The sequence below is a fragment of the Rissa tridactyla genome, chromosome 18 (genome assembly GCF_028500815.1).
Source record: "Rissa tridactyla isolate bRisTri1 chromosome 18, bRisTri1.patW.cur.20221130, whole genome shotgun sequence".
Classification (NCBI taxonomy): Eukaryota; Metazoa; Chordata; class Aves; order Charadriiformes; family Laridae; genus Rissa; species Rissa tridactyla.
The window spans coordinates 415717-439167 of NC_071483.1; the positions used below are offsets into that span (position 1 = coordinate 415717).

General features: G+C 53.5%; 1 protein-coding gene and 1 long non-coding RNA gene across 4 annotated transcripts; one reads left to right on the forward strand and one right to left on the reverse strand.

The window, feature by feature from the left end:
* Positions 1-10: 10 nt before the first annotated feature.
* Positions 11-7409, forward strand: AK2 (adenylate kinase 2). 2 transcript variants are annotated; one of them, XM_054223354.1, is made up of 7 exons: positions 12-166; positions 668-793; positions 2640-2750; positions 2859-2953; positions 3637-3709; positions 4290-4485; positions 6583-7409. In XM_054223354.1, exons 1-7 carry the CDS (start codon positions 50-52, stop codon positions 6588-6590), a joined length of 726 nt encoding a protein of 241 aa, XP_054079329.1. In that variant the 5' UTR covers positions 12-49; the 3' UTR covers positions 6591-7409. The 2 variants fall into 2 exon arrangements, with proteins under 2 accessions (XP_054079328.1, XP_054079329.1); XM_054223353.1 differs by lacking the exon at positions 6583-7409 and having other exon boundaries at positions 11-166; positions 4290-5462.
* Positions 710-23425, reverse strand: LOC128918772 (uncharacterized). 2 transcript variants are annotated; one of them, XR_008469707.1, is made up of 6 exons: positions 21125-23425; positions 19573-19752; positions 18315-18431; positions 14495-14920; positions 10332-10427; positions 710-842 (listed from the first exon to the last, which is right to left on the reverse strand). It is a non-coding gene; the product is annotated as an uncharacterized LOC128918772 (long non-coding RNA). The 2 variants fall into 2 exon arrangements; XR_008469706.1 differs by lacking the exons at positions 14495-14920; positions 19573-19752.
* Between the last annotated feature and the right edge of the window lie 26 nt (positions 23426-23451).

Below are 23451 nucleotides of genomic sequence, written 5' to 3' on the forward strand. Positions count from 1 at the left end.
GCGCCGGCGTCACCGCCCATCGGCGCGGCGCGCGCAGTCGGCGGCGGCCATGGCTCCGAGCGCGCAGGCGGGGGGCGGCGGCGGCGGGCAGGCCCCGGGCCCGGGGCTCCGGCGGGGGATTCGCGCCGTCCTGCTGGGGCCGCCCGGCGCCGGCAAGGGCACGCAGGTGAGGGGGCACCGGAGCGAGGGAGCTCCGGGGATCCTGGGCCCCCCTCCCGGGAGCGGCCGGCGGGACCGGGCCGCCCGGCCCTCCCCACCGCTGGGCCCAGCGCCTGGAGGGACGCGGGCGTCCGGCCCCGCTTCCCCCGCCGGGGGACCGGGGCGTGCGATTTGCCCGTGCTCCGGAGGGCACCGGGCTTCCTTTCACACAACGGCTCGGGGACACGGACCCGCCGACCCCAGCGATCCCGGCGGCGGGGGGGGACCCTTTGTCGTGGCCCCCCCCGCCTCGTCTCCCGGTACCCCCTCTCCGGTGGCCCAGTCCCGGAGCACCCGGCCCTCAGGGTGGTGTGCCGGACCCTGCCATGTGCTGGCCGGTCACAAGCCATCCCTGTGGGGGACAAGGCCCCACCGGGACTGGGGGGGTCCCAACCCCGCTGGGCCTCGGCCCCCAGAGGAGTGCGAAACCCTCCCGGCGAGCTCACCCGGTGTCTGTCCTCTCCCGCAGGCTCCGAAGCTGGCCGAGACCTACTGCGTCTGCCATCTGGCAACCGGGGACATGCTGCGGGCCATGGTGGCCTCGGGGTCGGAGCTGGGCAAGAGGCTGAAAGAGACGATGGACGCGGGGAAGCTGGTGCGTAGTGGGGAGTCGTGCTGGGAGCGGGGAGATGGTCTGGTAGCCACTGGAATGAGAGTAGTCAAATTCCACCTCTTAATTAGAAGCCTCAATGACAAAACCCAATTAGTGGAGGAAGGGCAGATTGTAGGGTGAAGGCAGGAGTGTGTGTTCTCCATATTATTATCCTGCAGGAGAAATATCCTATAAAAACAACCTTCCTCTTCAAAATCCCTCCTTGCTCACAAGCAGCCTGTGCCCATGGGTTGGTTCTTTCCACCACTCAGGGGGTGCAGTCTGGGTGGTGGCTCCTCGTCCCTGTTTTGAGGTGAAGGTTTATCCTTGGAGCTGCAGGACGTTACAGCCCTGCTCGGCGGCTCCTGTGGCCTTTCACATCACGCCTGGACGGACCCCCGTGGGGTGGAAGAGTTTGTTCAGAGGGTTCATCTGTGTCCCAGCTCTTGCATAAATGCCCTTTTGCTCATAACTGTAAGGTAAAAATAGACTCGGGGGTGTTGCTGTGGTAGTTACGGCGGGTGCTGCGTAATGCTGTGTGAAAGAGAGACTTTGGAGCCCCGAGAGACAGGAGTTAGGATCTCTGACACATTCATTTTCTGAGGATCTAAGTATCAGACTGAAATATCTTGGGGAAAGTCGAGGGACATCAAATTGCAGCAACTTGCCCCAAAGCTAAGTGATGTGGGGCAGATCTTGAGCATCACTGCTGGCTGTCACGGGCCAGTAACACCCCGTGGGGAATCTGCAGACCCCCCAAGAGAAGAGCGACGTGGCGTACCTCCAGCTTTCGCTCAAAGCTTGCATTGCAACACCGAGCCTGCAATATCCCAGCTGGTTATGAAAGATAAGGACGTTATCTGGAGTGGCTGGGGGTATCTGCCACGTGTGTGTGGCTCCGCAGGTATATCCCAGCAGCGTACTCTGGCTCTGCGATAACTCAGCTGGCAGCACAGCAGCGTTCGGGATGGGTTCTTTATGCTCGATGACGAAGCAGGACCCCTTTCTCTGAAAGGGGTAATCAGGAAGGTGCAGAAGTGACTTGTTCCTTCACCCAAACTGCCTCCTGCCCGTACGCTTCCTGCTCCAGGGCTCTTGTTTGTGTGCTGTGACAGTCCTGTCCCCAGTCCTGCTGCGTCCCAGCTGCGTGTGCTGGAGAAAACACTGCTGCTGCCGAGGAGAGCTACTCTGAAATAAACAGCTATTGTTTGGGCTGCAGCATCTGTTAGTACTTTCCAAGTGTGGAAAAGGCACTAATCCTGGCAGTACACTGATATCGTGATACGGGAAAAACTATCTAGCGAGGCTTGTCAGCGACTGCTGGGCATTTACCTTCACGCAAGGTTTATGAGAGTCAATGAGCAACTCGCCTGCTTTGCCCTTCCTGGACATGCCTCCCCCTGAGAGGGGTGTGTGGGTGAAGGTACAAAGTAACAGAAATAAAGGTTATGTCGATATTCTGTAGAGTGAATTGATTTAAAAAAAATAATCTAGGGAGTTTGTCATCAAGCTGATGGTCTTCCTTGAAATAAAGCAACCTTTGTAATGGTGAGGTTACTGTGCTGGTCCAAGTCCTTGCACGGGCTGGAGTGTCCCTGGCGTGAAATGTCACATTAGCCACGTCTTAGAGTTGACACCCATGTCCGGGAGCGTTTCCCTGATGTGGGCAGGTCTGAACACGCAGCTTTCGCCCTGTTACCGCAGTGCCCTGCGCCGTGGCCGCTGCCTCTGGGACCAGGAGTGGCTGTAAAAAAGCTCTGGTGCAGGCTGGGCGCTGGCACAGCAGCTCTGGAGGGAGATGGGTGTAAAATCGGGGTGTCCCTCCTGACCATGCGCCCGATCTTTGCAGGTGAGCGACGAGATGGTGGTGGAGCTGATAGAGAACAACCTTGACTCCCCTCCCTGCAAGAACGGCTTCCTCCTGGATGGCTTCCCACGCACAGTGAAGCAGGCCGAAATGGTACGTGAGCTCCTGCTCGGGGGCTGCTCTGGCATCTCCCCCTTCCCCAGAGACAGGGGTCCCTTGGCTGTGCCTCTGCCCCTCTGAGCTGGGTGTCTTCTGTCACAGCTGGATGAGCTCCTGGAGAAGAGGAGAGAGAAGCTGGACTCTGTCATTGAGTTCAGCATCCCCGACTCCTTGCTTATCCGAAGAATCACTGGACGGTAATTCTTCTCTCCAAAATACCTGGTTCACAGGGTGGGGTTTCCTAGTTTAGGGGAGAGCATCCTAATTTTGGATCCTCGTGTGATTCTTAGAGTGTTTAGGGCTAGCTGCAGTGCTCGTTTGATTTCTGCTCTGTTCAAGTCTTCCTGCCCTGATCCCCTGCCTGCTGTCCTGTGCTTGGGCCAGCCTTGAACAGAGCCCCTTCGTTGTCCTATAAATAGGGGTTGCCGATATGAATCGGCGTCCTTGGTGACCCAGCTCAGCCTTTAAGCCTGGTGTCTGACGGCTAATGTCTTCATGTTCTTACTTCTCTGGAACTCCCTTGCACAGGACACTGCATACGTGTTCAGGCACTGCTGAACACCCTGTCCAGGGTCAGCTGCAGTCGTGCAGGCACACAGACATCTCACTGTTTGCTGTTGCCCTGTGTCACCCTCACACCTCCAGTAAAGCCCCCTTCCCCAGTAACGCATACAGCAAAAATCCCTTTTCCATCTCCTAGCGCAGCTGCTTTTTTCAAACATCTGAAGAGGCCCTTGGTACAGAAATAGCCATAAGAGATTTTTCTTAATTGAGGCTAATTGGGTTGCTACTGCAGATGTTTCTGTGCTGATGAGTGGCGGGTTCAGGAGACCTTGTCCTGGCACTGGGCTACTTTGCTGACACTTGATTTCTGTCTTAGGCTGATTCACCCAGCAAGTGGCCGCTCTTATCACGAGGAGTTCAGACCCCCGAAAGAGCCCATGAAGGACGATGTATGTGAGCTCCCAAGGCCACAGCTTACGTTGCTTTGGGTTTAGCTGATGCTTTGCAGCATCCCTGGAAAAACTTGTTTCTTTCCTCCTCTCGTACCTTCTGTCCTGGCTTTCTGGGGAGCGTGGGGAGCTGCCTGGGCAGCCTGAGCCGACAGCACTGTGGGGAGTGAGGCCTGGAGGGGTGAGTGAAGGGCATGGCTGTTCTGCAGAGCCAGCCTGGGCTCTGCCAGCCTCAGAACTTGTTGCTGAAATTGCAGTGGGTTGGGACTGGTTTCCCTCTTGGGGAGCAACTGTAGCTGGTGTCTGCTCTCAAGGCTCCCTGGGCTCCTTTTAGCAAGCAGAGTGGTATGTGTGGGAAAGACCGTGATGCTGAATCCTTCTCTCTTCAGTGACTGCTGCGGGACTTGTTGCGGCTGCTGTGGGTTTACCCCGCTCTCCCTGCAGACCTGGGGATCACCTCTGCAGCTCTGCGTTGGAGCCTGGCTTGGAGGAGGGGAGCAGGGGTTGTCATAGCTGTGGAGAGAAGCAGGGAGCGTGCCAGGCCGCAGCTAGCTGGAGACTGTCCCCTTGCTTCTCACAGGTCACTGGAGAGCCCCTGATCCGCCGTTCAGACGATAACGAAACAGCTTTGAAAACCCGGCTGAAGGCCTATCACACACAGACCTCTCCTCTGGTCTCCTACTACAGCAAGCGAGGGATCCATACGGCGGTGGATGCCTCCCAGTCTCCCGACGTGGTGTTTGCTAGCATCCTGGCAGCCTTCTCGAGAGCAACATGTAAAGACCTGGTTATGTTCATTTAGGGCTCCGTCCCAGGACGGAGCTCTCCCTTTTCTCTCTCTCTGTCTCTCCATCTCTGTCTCTCTGGGGCCAGGGAGGGTGAAGAGCTAAGCAGAGTAGAAGAGGAGGGGGCAAGATGATAGAGCCCAAGGCAGGGCTGTCTAATTCTCTATTAAACAAGCTGTTAACGGTCTGTATCTCAGTATATGTGGACGTCAGTCTGTCTGTGGATGCCGGAGATTTGGCCCCTAGAGGTCGCAGCGAGCCCGAGCACCAGCTGCCAGAAATGGGGTTTACGGCCCTTTGGGTCAAAAGGCTTTTGTTTCATTCCAGAGCTGTAGCTCCCTGTACGGGGCTGTACTTTCGGCTCCTCCTGGTAGCTCCACAGGGGACTAGTAGGCGGCTGGCAATCAGGACTGAGCAGTGGGGGGAGGGACCTTGGGTGCCGGTAGGTGATACTCGCTGTCGGCTGCAGGAAATGAAACACGGGGTTGCTTGTGGGAAGCATGTGAAGGGGGGGGGGGGGTGTGTCCGTCCGTCCATCCATGTCCCACGGAGCAGCCATGGGAGGGACTGCTTGGCCGTGTGCGTGTGAGTGCAGCCTGCTGCTGCTTGGGGCTGGCTGAGAACTTGTTCTCGTTGTGTGTGTTTTGTTCTCTGTGGGATGGCAGGTTACCTGAGAGCACAGCCTGCCTTCCTCCTGTTCTGATGGGACTTGTGGGGCAGAAGGAGGGTGGGTGAGAGCTGCTGGTTTTCGGCCTCTCCTCATCTGTGGGACATAATACAGCAAATATTAGTGAGATGCTCTTTGCTTTTTTTAACAACATGAAGTTTCTGGTCAGAGTCTGTCACTGTGTGTAGCAAGTTGGGATCTCCTGAGGACTTGGCTTTTATCTCTTCACTCTTGCCTTGGCTTTGGCCAAAGAGATGAAGATGCGTCCCAAAGTCTAAATAAAGCCTTATTGCAAAACAAATGATTTTTCAAGGCCTGAGAGACAGCATTATTAACCACTGGCTTCATGTGCCCTTGAGCCAATGACCTTCGTTATGAGATCATGGAAATGTACTTGTTTCTTGAGCAAGTCAAACAGCTCCGTCAGGCTGCCTGTCTGAGGACACCATGTGCACTGTGGTTATTGCCCTGGCTTCTCAGCCCCATTACGCTGCTATATGGTGACCCTGCAAGGCTGGTGACGACCTTTGCCCATGTGGGATTCCAGCCCTTCCTAGAGGACCCCGCTGTAAATGCAGACTGGCCCCAATGAAACTTTGTCCTTTGGCCTTCCGTGTATGTTTACTGATTTGGTGTTATTGAGTACCCTCCTCTTTCGAGGAGCTGGGCTGTCTCCCTCCTGTGCGCTGAGCTGCTGTGGGCTGTGTCTCCAGGGCAGGTGCCTAATCCTCAGGAATCCCTTGCGCTTTTCCTTGACAATTTCTCTTTTCTCTGAAAATCGCTTTCTGTCCCGGTACATCCTTTCCAGGGAAACAACTTCTTCCCTTCCGGCAAACTGGAAATAGCAGCAGGAACTGAATGCAGTTCACTTGTTGCTCTTGAAAGCACATGACTGCGGGGAGAAAGGGTTTTGAAAGGGTTTTAAAGTAAATGGTGCTGTTTTCGTCAGCAGCCTGCAGTCCCCTGGGATCCCGCAGATGGCCGTTGCCTTGTTGATGGTCTCTGGCTTTCCTGTCAAAGGGCAGCCCCGGCGCGTGGCGTCGGTGCGCTGGGAGGTCGGGAAAGCGTTTAGCATAGTACTGCCGTGCTCCAGGGAGAGAGGAAAGTGTATTAGAGCTGCTCTGGCACCTCAGTGACTAAACAAATTCTGAGTGTAAGCAGCTTTTCTCTTGGCATCTTGAGAGAGTCAAAAAGGAGCGCTGCAGCCCCCTGCGTGCTGCTATAACAGCCAGTCGGTGTTCCTGGATTTGGTCGAGGTTTTACTCCACAGCGAGAACAATGTGTTCTTCCACTCTCCGTTCCTTTTCCCCTTTGTGTTCACTCTGCGTCCAGCTCACCAGCCTCTTTCTGCCATAAACCATGATTAATTTTGGTTTTTTTCCCCCTAAATCTATTTTTTTCTTTGTTCCCATTTATTGCAGCTGAGTGACTCCGTGAACCAGATGAGAGACCACCAAACGCTGCACACTCTGCTACGTCACCCATTGCAGCCCTCCCCTGGGTGCAGGGGAGGCAGGGAGGGCAGCCGGGAGGGGGGTATGATTGATGGGAGGGGTATAAGGAGGTGGTAGACAAGGGGCTTGGGGGCTGATTTGGTTGTGTTTTGTTTGGATTTCTTATTCAGCAGAATCATTGTGAAGAGGAGATGGCCTTCTCCTTAGAAATCACAGTTTTGGGAGGCAAAACAATTGTACAGAGTGAAATACCTGCGCTAGTGATCAGATGCAGGTCCTTGACCTGTTAGGAGGGTAGGGCTAGATGCCGTTCCAGGCTTCTCCAGGACTTTCGGGGCTTGTCTCGTGGGCTGTCAGTACTCTGAGGCCACTGCAAGGTTTGCTGTGATTTTTCTAAAGTTTGCTTCCTGTCTGCGAGGACCAAAATGAACAAATGACTCATCATGTCTGAAATGGAAAGGAAAAAAAAGATGCCATGGTCTTTTCCTGGAAGTTTTGTTTTTCTTGTTCTGCTGCATTCCTAAACCTGGGCATAGAGACTTCTCAAGGTTTCTCTGCTGCTGAACAGAGGGGCTGCGGCTCTAGTCCAAGCCTGCCTTACTTGGCAATGGGGTGGCTTTTCTGTGATCTCGACCAAGCTGGAATTTACACAATTCTGAAGAAATGCAAAAGAGACTTTCTTAATTGACTGCAAAAATAACACTTAATTGGGTTTTTTTGCATTTCTTTTTAGATCAAATGGTGCCTTGTCTAACCTCTGAATCAATAATAAAATAACCCCTTTACATTTTGTATCTGTTGCTGTGTCCTCTTTGACCTGCAGACAGCGTGGAAGACGAGGCGGATGACAGTGCAGTCAACTAACAATTGAGCTGGGTGGATCCTCGGGCCTGATCCTGTCTCAAGGATGCTTTTCTGTGCAGTTGAAAATGTGGCTCGTAATTCCTTTTATCTCTTTTCCTTGCTGAGTGTGTTCCAGTGCTTTATATCGCCATAGCAATGGTGTCTTTTGCTGCTTTTCTCCACTGTTCCTTCATGTGTGATGCTGAAGGCACTGAGACCCTGTGTATCCCAACCCTTCCTGGTCAGAGCTCCTTTCAGGTATTTTTAACTGATGTAATTTCTGGCCTTCCCCCCTCCCTTTGCATCACCGTTGTCTGGAGGAGCTGATGTTATTTCCTTCTCTCGTCCTGCAGTAACTGGAGGCCACATACTGTGTCTTCTGTTTCTGCTCACTTGCTTTCTGCCTTTCGTACCTTGTTGCATCCCTCCATTCCCCTCCAGTGGTGCCTTTCTCTAGCCATGCAGGGAAAAATCTCTTAACACAAGAAACGAGAGCATTTCCTGGCCTCCCTTTGTGCTGCCTCTGCAGGGACCCCGACCCTGGCTCTCTGAGGTATCTCAGAGGAAGGCTATTCTTGATGTGCTGATGGAGGGTTGTTGTTTTTCCGCAATGCCCTTGGTGACCCCCTTGCAGCCCTGCTTGTGTTCAGGGCTTTTGTTTGGGCGCTGGGGACAGGCAGCAGAAAGGGTCAGGCTGCATGTGCCCATTTCCTCCAGAAATGACTTGTTTCTTCAGCATAATTGGGCGCTCTCGCTCCTCCGCCATTCAGTCTTTCTGTGCTCTGGTGTTTTTATTACCCCTCTGTACCTCCAATTAGCATTCTCTCTCTTTTGAAGGCAAGCTTGTGCCTCTCTGGTGTTTGTGGTGTGCTTGCCTTGTTGTTTTTGATGATGGATCTTAAACTATGCTCTTCCTGGTTGTTTGGGATTGTGTCCTCTCCTATTTGTCTGCTGTTGTTTTAAAAACCTGTTCTGCCTGTTCCTCCTGGCTTTCTAGTACGTGGCATGGAGAAGTCTTGGCTCCTCTGAGCTGGGCTTCTTCCGTTTGATCCTCACCTAAGTGTGGAGCGTGAAATGAACTGTCGGGGTGCTGTGGGAAAGGCTGCTGTGGGGAGGCTGTTTAGCTCGAGCCTACATCTTCTGTAGTTGGATCTGTTCTGTGACCTGTCTCTCTCACGTTGACCTTGAATGTTTTCCACAGTACGCGATGCTCTGCAGGTGCTGTAAATTCCTTCTGCTCAATGATTTCACTCCAGCAAGCTGCTTATCAGGCACTCTTTTGAAAACTGTGTTCATATTTCATACACACAATTATTCAGCAACTATAAAAGGGAAAATTCCTATTTATAGCACAAGGACCAGCATCAAATAGGACACTGAATTCTCACTGATAGAGGAAGTGACCTGTTCTCTAATGCAGCAGTATTTCTGATGAAAAGAAACAGCATCTTGGACTGGGGGGAGGGATGAAAAGCCCTGGGCCATCTCTTTCCATTAAAAATATGCTGCAGTCCTAAAAATACAGTATCTCCCCTTCTCTTTTCATGATGAAACCATCTGCGAAAGAGAGATTGCAGAAAAACCTTTCACTGTGGATTTGTGGTTAGTAATAATGAGTCCACTGACTCCTGATGGTCTGGCTTGGAGCTGGTTTTAAGTTTCTGATCGATACCTGATCTATGATCTTGACCTGGGAGTGAGGAGAAGTCACTCAGAGTGCCTGCTGTGGGCAGACAGCACAAATCCCTTGTCTGTAGAGAGTTTGTATAAGTGCAGTACACATGTGCACAGCCCTGAAACAGAGTACATGGTGCTGAGGAACAAAGAACGGGCGGAGAGCAATGAATGGAGGGGGTGGCACGGTGAGAAAAGCGCTGGGGATGCTGGTGGTAACTGCTGCGGAGAAGGTGAGTTCCTGTTTTGTCTGAGCTTGCCTCCATGACTGCCTCTGCTCTCCCTTCCAGGTGTGTTGAGCCATGGCTTCCTTCCCCCGAGGCCATCACTGTCTCCCTGGTGTCACCCTGTCCTTTCCATGGTCTCCAGGCTCTTTAGGAAGAGCTGCGGTGGGCGACACCAAGCACCAAGCGAGGCTTTGGGAGGTGGAGGAACGGAGGATGGGATTCCCCCTCCTGTCGCTGTGGCAACGGTTGGGAAGGGAAGCAGCAGTGGGGTGTGATGGGCGGCTGCGTGCAGCTGAGGGGTGTGATGGGGAGGCTGCGGAGGCAGGGCTGCGCTGACATCACGCCGGGGAGGTGGCGCAGAGGGAAGGGGAGTGGGAAAGGGAGAGCCAGGGAGACTGCGGAGCGAAGAGAGCTGCATCGGGAGTGGGCTCCAGGGAGAGGTAAGAGATGCTCTGGGGGCAGCGGGTCAGGGTGGGCTCCATGGGCGGCTGCGGGATCAGAGCCTGCCTCGGCATCTTTTCGGCTACCGTGCTGGTGTGGGATGGCTCTTGGGCAGCAGCGATGTTACACAGTGCCCTAACAACCTGGCACAGCAGGGCTTGGTTCTTGGACAGTGCGACTGGGTCAGAGCCTGGCTGGCTGGTGCACAAGCTGCAAATGCATCCCCCCAGGATACCAGTGTATGTCACTGACACTGCTGGGAAGAGCCAGGAGTACCTGAAATTCCAGGATAGGCTAACGGGATTGGGGAGCAGCCGTGGTCCATCTCTGGAGAAGGGGACAAGAGTTCCCTCTTGGGATTAGAGCACAAATCATTGATGAAATGAATCGGAAGTTTGGAGACCTGGTCCCCATAACTGCATCTAGGAATAGGAGGCTGTAAGCAGAGCTGATGCACTGGGACCAAGCCCAGCAGCGTGCATTTGGGGTGGGAATCCTAAACTACACATCTCCAGCAGCCTCGGCACTTACCCTGCCTGTGCAGGAAGCAGTAGTTCTGGGGGAAGTAGCCAGGTGTGCAATTATTGCCGGGAGCTCTCTGGATGTGGATCCTGGGGATCTGCAGACCTGGAAGGCAAAATAACAAAGTCCTTGAAGCCACTCTGGATGTCATATTGCCTTTCAGCGTAACGGTTGCATAACGGGATCCAATCTGCTAGCGGAGAGAACAAGGGGTGACGGTCACCTCTGTGCCCTGCAGCATCCCAGTGGTACCTATGTGCCGTGCTGGCCCACGGCTCTGGGGTGAATTTCATCTCTTCCTAATCCAAAAACTGGGCTCATTCAACGCTTGAAAAAGGTGGTGGGTTTACAGCTCCAATTCAGCGGGGACATGTATGGGCTCTACCCCTACACGCAGGCTGGGCAGCAGTGCCCTGCAGTATGTTAGCAAACTAGCAAGCAGGTTCATTAGCACCCACTTAATCTGACTGAAGAAAGCACATCGGGAGCCAGAAGCCCATTGCTGGTAACCAGTCAGAAACCAGTACTGGGGTAGAGATGGAAGAGGCACAGAGCAGAAACTCAGTCGGGCTGAAGAAAAAAAAAGAACAGGGAGAGGCCAATGCTCCTGTCACAACCACTTTGTTGAAATAACTTTCCCCTGTTTCCCATGTCATTTAAAGGGCTAGGGGCAGCACTGAGGCTGTGCAGAAATGCAGCCAGGAAAGCTTGAGTGTACGTGAGAGAGCAGAATTGCAATAAGGAACGTAAATATGCTTTAATTAGGGAAGGCTATTGCTGTGAGAGGCACGATCCTCCCCCACGAAGGCGCAGATGCTGGGTCTATAGAGAGCATTTGGGAGTGGCCCGGGGTGGCCATACTGCTGCTTATTTTATGGTAACTGCGAACGGCAACAGCTTGTGCTGCTGTGTGGGACCTCTGTGGGCGCAATGGGTTGGAGGCCCTGCGCTTGGAGGCTTTTAGGAGCCAGCTGCGGTGGTGTCACCCAGGTGGCTGTGTGGGCAGCTGTGTTTCAGGCCTCTGACGTGGGTGGGGAGGAGAGGAGAGGACCGGCTAGCAGCTCTCTGTGCCAGCCCTCCGTGCTGCACAGGGCAGCTGTTGTGGGAGGGAGCCAGCTCTGGATGGGCCCAGGCACTCCCAGATGAGACCCTGCCAGGCACAGCCTGAACCAGGCTCCCGGGGGCACTTTGGGAAGGGCGCAGGGGAGGTAACGCTGCTTTTCTGCGGCTTTGGTCCCTGACGTTGCAGCTCTGCGTGGCCAGCAGCTAACGCAGCTAGGACTGCTTCGAAGTCGTGTTTCAACTTGCTTTTTTTTCAAGGTTATTCAACATTTAGTGGGGAGTGTCACCAGGACCTCCTACAAGCAGAAAGGGCAAGCCAACTCTGGTAGTCCTTGACCTTCTCCACTGCTCAGCTGGCTCTCCTTGCTGTTCCCCCTATACTTGCCTACACTGCAAAAGGGAGGATCATGTGAATATTACACAGCCTGGCATCTGCACATCAGCTGAAGCAGCTGAGTCTCTGACATGCTCCTAATGCCTTCATGCGATGCCGTTCCACAGCCGTGCTGTATTACCCGTGCGTTTGGTCCCTACCATAGGCTATCACTACTAGATATACAACGATATAAAAATACAATAAATGGGAACTTGTGCTCTGCTGGGTGTGGGTACCTGGCCTGCAACACAACCCTTCCTGGGAAAAGAGGGCTGTGGACCTGTGAGCCTCTGCAGAGGCCTGAGGCACCGGGAGGAGCTGCCCTTGTACGTGTCCAGAGAGGGCCCTGGGAGCTGAGCCAAGTGCTGAGGGACGTTTTAATCCTTCCTATTCCACAGTCCATCTTGGCCATGACTACACTGCAGTGAATGCTTTCCAGTTCCTTTGGCAGGGGCGCACACAGGCACTCAAAGGCGCGTACCTTGTGTTTGTTTTCACTCTTTATCTGGTACCAAGAGCAGGCAGCACAGCAGCTGAGTCAAGGAGGGCGGGTTGCTGTGTTCCCATTACTGCCCAGGCCACCCTGGAGGCCCCTCTATCCTCTCCCTAAAGCCAGGCTGAAGTTTCCTTCTGCTGAGGTAGCCGTTTGTTTAATAGCTGAGGTTACTTGTGTAATCAATAGTTCTCTGTTTTCCAACAGAAATATTAGCCCTTTGGCCAAATCAGCATTTCTATCTTTGTTATAAACCTAGCCTTAACTCTCAGCTCTGGGGTGACCTAGGTGCATTCCCAACCTACCTGCACAGAACCCCACTCCTCTTCTTTCCTCCTGCCAGCATTGCTTTTTCTCTCTGAGGTTAAGCAAGAAGGGCTGGAAGCATACGGAGAAATTGCTGGAGCCATTTGACTCTCTTCAGTCCCAGCTCCTCTCTTGGCTATGCCCCAACAGCTCATTCTCTGTGCTTGCTTCTCTAAGGAGGGTGATGAGGATAGAGGCAAGGGGATCCTCATGGCCAAGAGCATTGCTGATATAAGTCCCAGTCCACGGGCTCAGTGAGAACTTGGGTCAGCCACTGCCAGTAGAAGAAAAACCGTTCCCATCACACAGCAGGACCTGTACCCCAGAGACGCAGGGCTGGAAGACAAGGTGCCCATAGTAAGGCTCCATGGCTGCAACTGAAGTTTCCTTGCAAACAGGCGAAGGCACTGACTCCCTGGAGCTGGATCTCCACTGGTTCCATCCCAGGCACCCAAAGGCTGGGCTGTGACTCTGGGCTCCAGTTTCCTCTGACTGAGGGAGGTCATGGGGTTTTTTTCTGCTGCCGGGGCAGCTGAAACACCCTTGCTGTGCATTGTTAGCGTCTCTGTACATCTCTGTTATTTCCAAACCAGAAAAGGTCACAGAGACCCAAGAGAAACCCACTTCCCTCCTTCACTGGAACTCCTCTTTCTGCCTCGCACATGCCTTTGTTGCCATCTCTCGCTTGCCAAATGCAGGAACACTGGGGTTTGGCAGGGCTCAAAGCCTTGGCTTGTCGGATGGGAAAGAGGCATTCTTGGTCCTCAGCCCGGGGACAGGGCTCTGTTCCACGTCCCCTGCCAGGTTCTCCAGCTGCAATTTTGGTGCTCATCCCATGCTGACAGCACTGTTCTTATGTGTCTGGGGATGGGCAGCACCCCTGGGTGCTGGGCTGTGAATCCTGCAGGAGATCCACGGAAAGTGGGCGGGAATAGCTGGTGCAGGACCCAGAGCTACGTGAACCCCAGCATGTTGCTGTGGCTGAGCTGCACGTACAGTGGGAAGCGCAGGAGTCGGCGCTGCCTGGAGAGGCTTTTCCCCAAATATGCATGATGGCAGGGAAAGGCAGAGGGAGGCCACATAAAGCCAGGCTGTCTCTGCTTTGTTTGAATAGGGCTGTTACTGCCAACAGTTGCCCCCTAGGAGGCTGCAGGGCTTATGCTGGGGAGGGATCCTGTAACTCAGAGACAGCTGGGAGGCACTTGGCAGCTACCGCTGTTTCAGGGGCAGGCACTGGACTTTTCCTGGTGCTCAGGGGAACTGGGATGGCAGCCCGGATGAGGGAGGGCAGGGCTGGGCAGATGAGAGACGGTCATAGCTGCTGTCTCCCTGTTAGAAGGATGCTATGGAGCAACAGCAGGGCCTGATTTCAGAGAAGCTTTGAGGTCTCAGTGCGCACTGATCACCCCAGAAACCTCCTACTCAATTTTCTGCTGTGCACAGTCCAGCCTCCTCAGAAAGCACAGGGGCTAGTTTGCTTCAACACTGGCTAAGGCAACCCACGGATGAGATCAGGCCCCGAGAGGGAAAAGGGTTTCTCATGGTGATGGAGGGGTGAGGGAGAAGAGGAATTTCCTGGCTGCAGTAAAGGTGGGCTCTGCTTGAAGAGAAGTTAGAGAGAAGGGGCTTGTGGTCATGGCATCAGGCAAGGGGACGGAAGGGGTGGGTCAGCGGCAAACCCCGGCAGAACAAACCTCATTTACCTTTCCATGCTGGCCCGGGAATGATAGACACACCAAACTACAACTCGCCTCTCCCCTTGCCCACCTTGTTCTCCGGCAGAGAGAACAGGGCACTGGGGGAGCAGCCCTGGACCGAACCAGGCTGAGGGCAAGGGCTTGGCAACCAAGGGTCAGGCTGTGGAAAGACCTCATCTGGGACAAGAGAACACTGATCAAGCTGATTTGCAAAGTGAGACACTCATACATTTCCCACCTGGTTAGTGCTGGCTCAGCCCTCTGGAAAATAACAAACGTTTTCCTTGCTGCGGGGCCAGAGGGCTGTGCTGGGAGCACTCTGCTGCTTTCCCATCCTGGCTGCAGACGGGAGGTGCTGCTGGCAGGGTCCAGAATCACTCTTCTTTCCCCTTTTGACAGCTGTTGCTGGTTATGAAAATGGGAATGTTCCCCAGCCAGTTCTCGGCAGGAACTGCCCTTTCCAGGGCTGACCGCATGGGCTGTTTCTTCCTCTTCCCACCTCCTGATGGTAGTCACAGATTCGGGTGCATTCTAGTCTTGGCGAAGCACTGCCCTTCCCTGCTCCTCCTCCTCGCACAGCACGCAGGAAAGGCCCTTGACTCTGGCCTGTGAAGGGGGGATGTTTGTTCCTTGGCCTCAGATCAATAAATTTCTTGAGTCAATTCTTTTCCCAAAGCACAAAGAAAGAAACAAGAAACACTGGGACCATTCCTGCTGTGGGAATTTATACCCCAAAGCTGTCAGTCTGCAAGTAAACCTTGTTCCTAGCACAGAGATCCTGACACCAGCTACCGCCCCCTCTCCCCCAAGTGCAGGGTGGAGATCACACCTTGCAGGAGAGTGGTGGGGACATCACAGCATCTTATAGGAAAGTCATTATTTCTTGTGATGTCTGATGCAAAGGCCAAGCGAGTGTCGACAACTTGGACAAGGGAACACTGGGCAAAGCTTAGCGAAGACAGGAAGGAGACAGCGGGGCTTATTGCTACTGGAAGCTGCGGGTCTCCAAAGCTTAGCAAGATTTGCAAGGGGTCAACCATCTCTGTAGGCAGAGAGACTGGGCAGAAGACACCACTGATTACAGTTGCAGCAGGGTAGGAAACCCCAGGGTTCAGAGCTTAAGCCAGTTTCTAAAAGAGCAGAACTAGCAGGAAAGGGAAATGACTCCACATCAGCTTACTTGCACCGTCCTTGCAGCAGCCAGAGTTGGCTACTCAGAAGATACTGAAGGCACAGAAGGGGGTGGATTCAGGCCACATCCTACCCAGAAGGTTAAGAGTTCCTTGGAAAGCCCAAATGGTGCAACTGAGCTAATTCAGAAAGAAGTTGTCTGGCTAATGCCAAGGTCAGTCTCAGTAACTCCTTCCACTCTTTCTTCCACTTTTGTTGTGCGGTGAGGCAGGGAGCTGAGAAACTCCCTGGCTGATTTTGGGACCTCAGGCAGAGGTCAGCAACCGCCTGGTTCTGCGTAACAGATGAGTGTGTTAGCACCCACCCCCCTGTGCTCAGTTCCCTCCCTGACTCCTAATGGCACACAGCGACAGAATTTCCATGCTCTTTATTTCAGAGCTCAGGGAAAATTTCTGTCACCAGCACTGAGTTAAATAAAAAGTTGGTAAACTCAGGAGGAAATGCGGCTTCACATAGCAAGGTGCTAACCTTTGGAATTGCTCTGAGAGTAGGTTAAGTCGAATATGATAACTGGCTTGGAAATATCCCGATGGTTTTATGACCTTTAATAATGTCTGTACTTCTGTACCCAGACAAGGGTCACCAGACTGCTCCAATACATGACCACATTCCGTTAGAAAAATCAGGAAAGAATTCTCTTCCCATCTTTCCCTGTCCTGTTGCGATTGCCATTGCTCAGTTTCTGTAAAGCACAGGCCGGAGCAGCATGGCCAGGGTGTTGAGCACACCACACGGCCAGTTCCTATGAACCCCACTTTGGTATGAGAATGATCTCTGTGTGATCTCTGTGTTACAGCGCTTCTGGAGGTGCCAAGGTGGTATTTCAGAAACTTTGCCTCTGAGACAGAGTGTTACTCAGGGGAAAGAAGTACGACACCTGTGACCTCAGGAGCAGATGCAGGGTTTAAGCCCCATGCTAATGTTCTCCCAGATGGTCCTAAAGAGGCCTGAGAGATTCAGGACTCTTCCCACGATGGCAGTGACCTCCTGGCAAGCGAGGGAGTGTGGATGTTTCTCTTCCCCTGCCAAGATGAAAACAGTCCCTTTCACTTTCTTATTTCGCTTTTACTGTCCCCAGCCCCAGTCCAGGGCTGTGAGGGTTGGGTGGTGGCTCTATTTCACAGTGACCTTCCCATGGCCATTGCTGAAGGGGCTACAGGTAAGGAGAGGCCCTGCTGAGGGCAGTCGTGCTCTTGTCCTTGGAAGTTCTGCTGAGACATTTCTCTTCCCAGGTGTAAACTGGTGCTTCGTGGGATTGGTGCTCAAACCTCCTTTGACGCCAAGCAGCCACAGGGACAGGCTTCAGCCACCACCTGCCCATGACAGCAGATCCCCCTGGTGCTCAGTTCACTGAAGCCTTTTCCCATTAGCAGGTCACTGCGAGCAGTGGATTATACCCTGGCAACAGGGACACTGCAACATGCAAGCCCCGAAACTGCAGCGCCTGCTCCACTACACAGCAAAATAGGTCGTGCATCAGCAAATGAAAAAGGACAGATGGTGTCTGCTAATACCGCTTAGTTTATGGCCTGCAGGATTAACTCACTAGTTGTCATGTCTGCAGAAAATAGGAAATGGGTGGGTCGGGTGGAGGAAACGTGGTGTGCCCAGCCCTCCCTGTGTTTGTAGGATGCACCAGCTGGAAAGGATGTCAGAGATGCTGCGAGGTTTTGAGATGCTGCCGAAAGGCTGCCAGTGTCTCTTTGAGGGTCTGGGCACTAGAGCTGGTGCCTTGTACCAAGCTTTGCCATCCAGCTCCGTTTCCCACACTCCCACCACAAAGATCAGCGCTGTAGGGAGAAAGATGCTGAGCCATGCAGGGATCCCCAGCAGAGACAGGGACACTGTTTGTGGTCTATGCGCCAACAACGGCTCTGCAGGAGAAGCCCACAGCTTCCTGTCCTGCGCCAGCTGCCGGACAACCTCCAGTTCAGCCTTTTGAACCTTTCAGCCTTACCCACGTGTCTGCAGGAGTGAGACAGAAAGCTGATGCAGAAGCCTCAGGTCTTTTCAATGCCTTCTCTGTGACACACTGTTCTCCTTTCCTGGAAACCAGGCCAGTGCCTCACTCTGTTCTCCTTGCAGAAATCAAGCCCCCTGTCAGTGCTCTAGCTTCTCTGCATCTGTTCTCCGAGGGCAGAACAAACCCTTACTCAGTCCTCCCCAAATGGTCCTTCTGAAGATTTCACCTTGATCCTCTCTGCCTCTGCTGCAGCCAGGTTTGCTCACATCCTGCAAGATGCTGAGCACCCTGAAAAACAGCTGCCATCAGAGAGAGAGGAAAGTCTCCAGAGCCAGTGCTAGGTTTCTGCCCTGTCATGCCACCTCCGTGTTCGTGGCACCTGGCTCTCCCCACTGAGTGCCTGACCACCACCACCCTGGCACAGTGTGCCCAGGACAGGCAGCTGCCTGCTGCCGTCAGAGGTGTTTGTCACCCCCACCTTCTTCTAGCCACAACCAGCTGTCACAGGCACTGGGGTTTTCTCCAGTGACTAATTTGCCTGTGTTTATGCCAACGCCAAACACATAATTGCCTGTTTAACAACTCGGGTGAGGAGGGAGTCTGGCTGCTTTGTCGTACGGTAGGGATCAGACCAACGCTTTCCCGATGGCAGCACCCTACTGTGCTAAACCTTCTCAGTTATAAATCCCCTATCATTAAGGAGAACAGGTCACCAGTAAGAGTGAATCGAGAGTGGGGATCATTGTTACTTCTATCCCTAAAGCTGTACAGTCAGTGTGCAGGACAGCAGGTGTATAAAGGAATCGGAACAGCCTGTGCTTTTATTACAAAAGGAAATGCTTCTTTTGTAGAGGGGGAAAGCATGTCAGATTACTATTGTAAGTAATTGCTTAACGCTCCCTACCTTTACGTCATTGCTGAAGTAGATGGTAGTTATCTCTGAGTCCCTGTTCAGGGTCCCCTTTCAGTGCACGTGTATCAGCGACGGGCCAAGCCCATGGCCCTCCTGGCTGGATGAGCCCTGGGGGAGACAGGATGGTGAGTTATGTGGGCACACGAGCCTCCAAGTTCTTCCCCCTCAAAATCTCCCCACCTCCCGCCTCTTTTTATCAGCTGCTGACAAGACTTGCCATGTGTGTAGGTGGCTCTCAAGCTTACAAGATGATTCCCCGCTCCCCCCACCTCCATCCATGAAGTGCATTCAGGATTTCGAGGAGGGGGAGCGTAGTGTTCCTCCGTCTGCAGGCCTGTTCTGCAAGGGACACGCGATGCTTTCAGAGAGCTCCATGTGGTAACTCTCTCCCAGGATTTCACACGACAGCATCTTCCACAGAAAGTCACAGCAGGGAGTGGAAGATTGCTGTGCGTGTGGGTGTTAGGAGGGAGCAGAGTGGGATGGGGAGATGGAGGGGAGAGGAGGTGTAACTGCAGAGTAAACCAGAACAATCCTCTTGGAAGAGGCTTGAGTTTCTGATCCCAGGGCTCCTATCTTCTGCCTTTTTCTCTTCATTTAAAAAAATGTCAATCCTTGTTAAGTCCAGCAGAGAAAAAGGGAGTCAAACAGAATCATCTCTTCCTTCCCTGAACACATCTCAGGGGACCACAAGAGGCAAACAGAACATGAACTAGCTAGATCAACCCAGAAAGTGTGTGCAGATTTGCACACTGGGGAGAGCCCTCTCCAGCCGTTGGTGTCTTCCCTGGAGAGACATAAACGGCCACTAATGACATCTCCATCTGAGAAATGATCAGAGTGCATGTCATTACAAACCAGTGTTTCCCCAGGGCCCCGGCAGAAAATGACCCCAATGAGCTTCAGTTTTTGAACACACAGCTGCTACCTCGTGAATGCAAAGCATCCCTCGCCACAGATCTTAAAGCTCTCAGGGTTAAGCTTCGCTGAACCCCTCTAACAAAGCCAGACTGCCATCCCTGCCCTGCACACAGGGGAGCTGGGGCCCCGAGAGAACGAATAAGGGAAGCCCGCATGCTCCGGGCATGACTCTTCAGGGCAGGGAGCTGGGACGAGACCCCCCACTTCACCTCTGAGAGGTTTAAAACTACTTTGTGCTACTTGTGTCTGTCTGTCCCTTTCACCTTCATCTAGATGCTGTGACTACAGCAAACTCCCAGCTTTGCCTGCAAGGTGTCACAGCACATACCTGGCTGTGCCCTGTGGTGCATCCTCAGGAGACAGACCCTTGAAACTGTCATCTGCATTTTGGCACTGGGGAATCCTGGTGCAGCTGGATCCCTTTAACAGCCCTGGCCGTCCCATCCGAGCAGGGCCAAAGGTCTCAACCTGCCCAGCAAGACCGGAGCTGAGTCATTCCAGAGTGCCCCTGTCCAGGAAGAAGGAAGAATTCCTGGTGTAAAGCTGTTCCCCCTCCTTCCCCCTTTTTGTGGTGTCTGTGGCTATTTCAGAAAGCAGCAACGTGAGCTGGATTTTCTCTAAACTCCATCTGCTCTGCAACGTGGCCTGTGACCCACGAATAACCACCCAACCCTGTCTGGGTAGAGAGGAAGAAACCCCGAGGAGACCCATGTACTTCTAGATAAAACAGTCTGTTCCAGGGAGGGGTTCACACCTCAGTGCCAGAATGACCTAGAGGTTTCAGGCAGATTAAGTCTTTGTGTGTCCTGAAATAGCCATTTCAACATCTCCATGTCCTGTGGGCCAGGGACGAGAGCAACAGGCAGTTAGTTATTTACCATACCTGTGCAATCTGGGTAACCAGGAGAGGGGGGGCAGCCAAAGGGGACGTGGTAGGAGCTGGAGTTTCTATTTTATAGGCTGCAAACCAAGCCGGCACGCCTGCCTGCCAGCACCCCACCGCAGCAATATTCCCGGCCACAGCACACCCCAGTCCCCCCATGCAAATACTCCCATTCTGAGAGCAGAGTTTCGCAATCCCTTCCCGGCAGCCAGCCTCTGCTTTCACTCTCTGAATTACCACGGGGAGTTTTCATTACATCACTAGAGGCTCTTCCTCCTTGAAGCCAGTGACAGAGCTGTCACTCTGCTTTTGTGGGGGTTTTTGGGGTGTGGGTGGCTGGGGTATTTCTCTGGAAAGGGGCCCTGTGCCTCCCAAAGGCAGGTTCAGCCCAGCCCAGCCTCCCCGGCTGCTCCGTCCAGGCACCGGGCAGCGCGGCTTGGCTCAAAGCGGTGCCTGGACAAAGCAGGCCCCGCACTGCTGCTGGAAGCCTTCCTGGGAGACACGGCATTTTCAGGCGGCTTTAAAAGTCGCCTGTGCCAAATCCTGCTCTGATTTAAGCAGCAGGGTTGGAAGTCAGCAGTCTGCCAGCTTTCTGCCAGCGTAAGCAAGAGCAAATTTGCCTATCAGAGCTGCGATTTGCAGAGTGGTTCACTGAAGCATTTGAATTCTCCCCTCCCTCTTTTTTTTGGTTGTTTTTTTTTGTTTGTTTATCTTTTCAAATATCCCGCAGTTAAACGGTCAGACTGGTGACGGTTTCCCTGCAGCCCCAGGGAGGGGCTGAGCTGATTTCGCTCCCAATCCGGTGACTTTCCAATCAGCCTCTTTCCTCCCCTCTCTGGCAGCCCGTTTCCGTGCCCTCTCCTTCCCACCCGAAGGTCCCGGCTGGGTTGTTTTTTTCCAATTTGAATCAAAACAAACTACCGGGTTCAAACTGCTCCCTACTCAGGAAGGTGCTGAGCAGGAGCCTCTGCTCCTGGCAAGGGCTACAGAAACTCACCATGGAGAAACACCTCAGCCATGGAGAACTTTTTTCAAGTAGATGGTATGTCTGGACCACGGCGGGGTCAGCACAGTTAGACGTCTGTATCTCTGAGCTCCATAAAAGCACTGAATTCCCTCAAACATATAAAAACTGGCAAGAGGCTGGCGCAGCTCGGGCACAGGGAAGATGGCTCTGAAGTCAGCATGAGTCCTGGGATTTACCCTTGCCTCTCCCAGCCCTGTTTGTATCATAATTCCTCATATAAGGGAATGAAGAGTCATTTCTGCCCCATCAGCATGTTGTGAGCTGATGCCTTTCCCAGGGACTCCAGATGGCTTTGCTCTCTGTCTCTCTGTTTGTGTCTGCACTGCTGGTAATTCAGGCCTGTCTCACATTAGCTTTTGAGATGAAACCTTCCCACAATTAGTTACAGTCTGTGCTCTTGCGCTGCAAAGGACGTAGGGCTGAGCTGTCAGAGCGCTGTCTGGGAGATCCGTCCCACACACAAGTCCTGTTCAGGTTTCTCTATTTCAGTCAGGAGTGTGATTTTTCTAGTGAAATCATCAAACCAAGACAGTCTCTGTTACAGATGGGTAGCGACGGCCATTTAAAGATGCCTCATACCTGGCCAGTCCCAGGCAGGAATAGTTAATTTCAATATAATCTTGTACAACATCTCTCCTTTCGTTCTCCGGCCTTCTTTTCCCACTAGTGAAATGGGGAGAGGATCCTTTCGTGTGTTGGTGCACTCCGGGAGCTCCACATCAGAAGTGTCAGAGAAATTCTAAGCATCTTCATGCCTGTCCATAACCTGCCAGGGACCGGCGCCCAGCAACTCAAGCTGCTCAGGGGCAACGTGCTCCACAGACACCTTTGGAGCATCCCTGCCTCTCCTGGAGCAGAACTGTTTGACCCCCGTGCTAAATTAGCTTGCTAATAACAGGGTTCTCGATCCCCAGGGGGGAATTTAACACCCTGAGGCTAATCCTAAGCGTGGTCCAAAACTTCCAGCTGGGCCAAAGCCATGGGTATTGTGGCAGGAATGCCGGAGCGCAGCTGAGGTGAGGGAGAGCTGACAAATGTCTGGGGAACATAAGCTCTAGGGAAGGAATTGGGTGCAGCAGGCATCTTGGGATAAGCACAAAGTGAGGGTGTATGGCAGGTACAGAATTAATGAAGAAAAGCGCAGGGAAGGTAGCAGGAGAGCTGAAGGGTGTTGGGAGAGGAGGTGACTTCATTTGTGTGCTCTTACACAGGCAATTTACTCCCTCCGTGCCTTCATTCACCCATCCATCAAATGGGGAAGCGTCATCATTATCTCTGCTGCACAGACAGGCGCAGGGTCTTTGCCTACAGCAAGTCAGGCAGCACGAGCACCGAAACCCAGGTGCTTTCCACCGTCAGCCTGGGTTTGGCTCACTAAACCTTGTTCTCCACCCCAGAGGCACTGAACGGGGTCCTCCGCAGCCAGGAAGGAGCCTTGTAATAACTATGCAAATAGGCTTTTCTGAAAGAAATTATTTCAGGAATGGCGATAGCTGGAAGACAGTGATGAAGCCACACTTGTCACATGAATAACTACAGTCTGTCCAGTCAGAAGCTGACAGTCTACAGGGAAAGCAGCCCCTTCTGCGCCGATTTAACATGCACTTCATAGACACAGCAGATCTCTCTGCTTCGTCTCCCCTGCACAATAAGAGGCAGTATCCTTCCCGTTAGCTTATCTGCCTTTGAACGGGAGACAAGGCTGGCAGACCCCCGTGGGCACAGGGGAACCCTAGAAGGAAACGGAGGCTTTTCAATTTCTGCACGACTGCAGTTAAGAACGCAGGTTGTAGTTTCAGTGCCTCTGTATGAAAGAGGCCAAACCCCGCAGTCGGGGAAGCGTGCCCGGGTGAGTAAATCTCCACACGACTCTTACAAATACTATAAAGGAGGGCCACGCAGCCAGGGGCAAGATGCCCCAGCAGGATGTATAAATTCAGAGGAGCCTCAAGCAGTTATAGACCCTGCTCTCCAACAAGAGAGATGTTAAAAAACAAAATTCCACAGGGGCACAGCCCCTCCACCCGCTCCTAGGAGAGCACCAGGCCCCTTCACAACCCTCCATTGGCGCCAGACCTGGGACGTGGTGGGGAAGCCTCTGTCCGGCTGAGGCCAACAGGCCGCCATGGCCCAGCCCGTGGTGGCCCGCCATGCTCCAGCCAAGCCCTGCGGCCCTATCAGTGCGAGGAGCGGGACGCTGAGGGGGGCCGGGGCCGGGGCCAGCCACCGCCTCCCCGGGGACGGAGAGCTTCAGGCCTGCCCGGCGGCGCTGCCCGCAACCAAAATGGCGGCGGCCG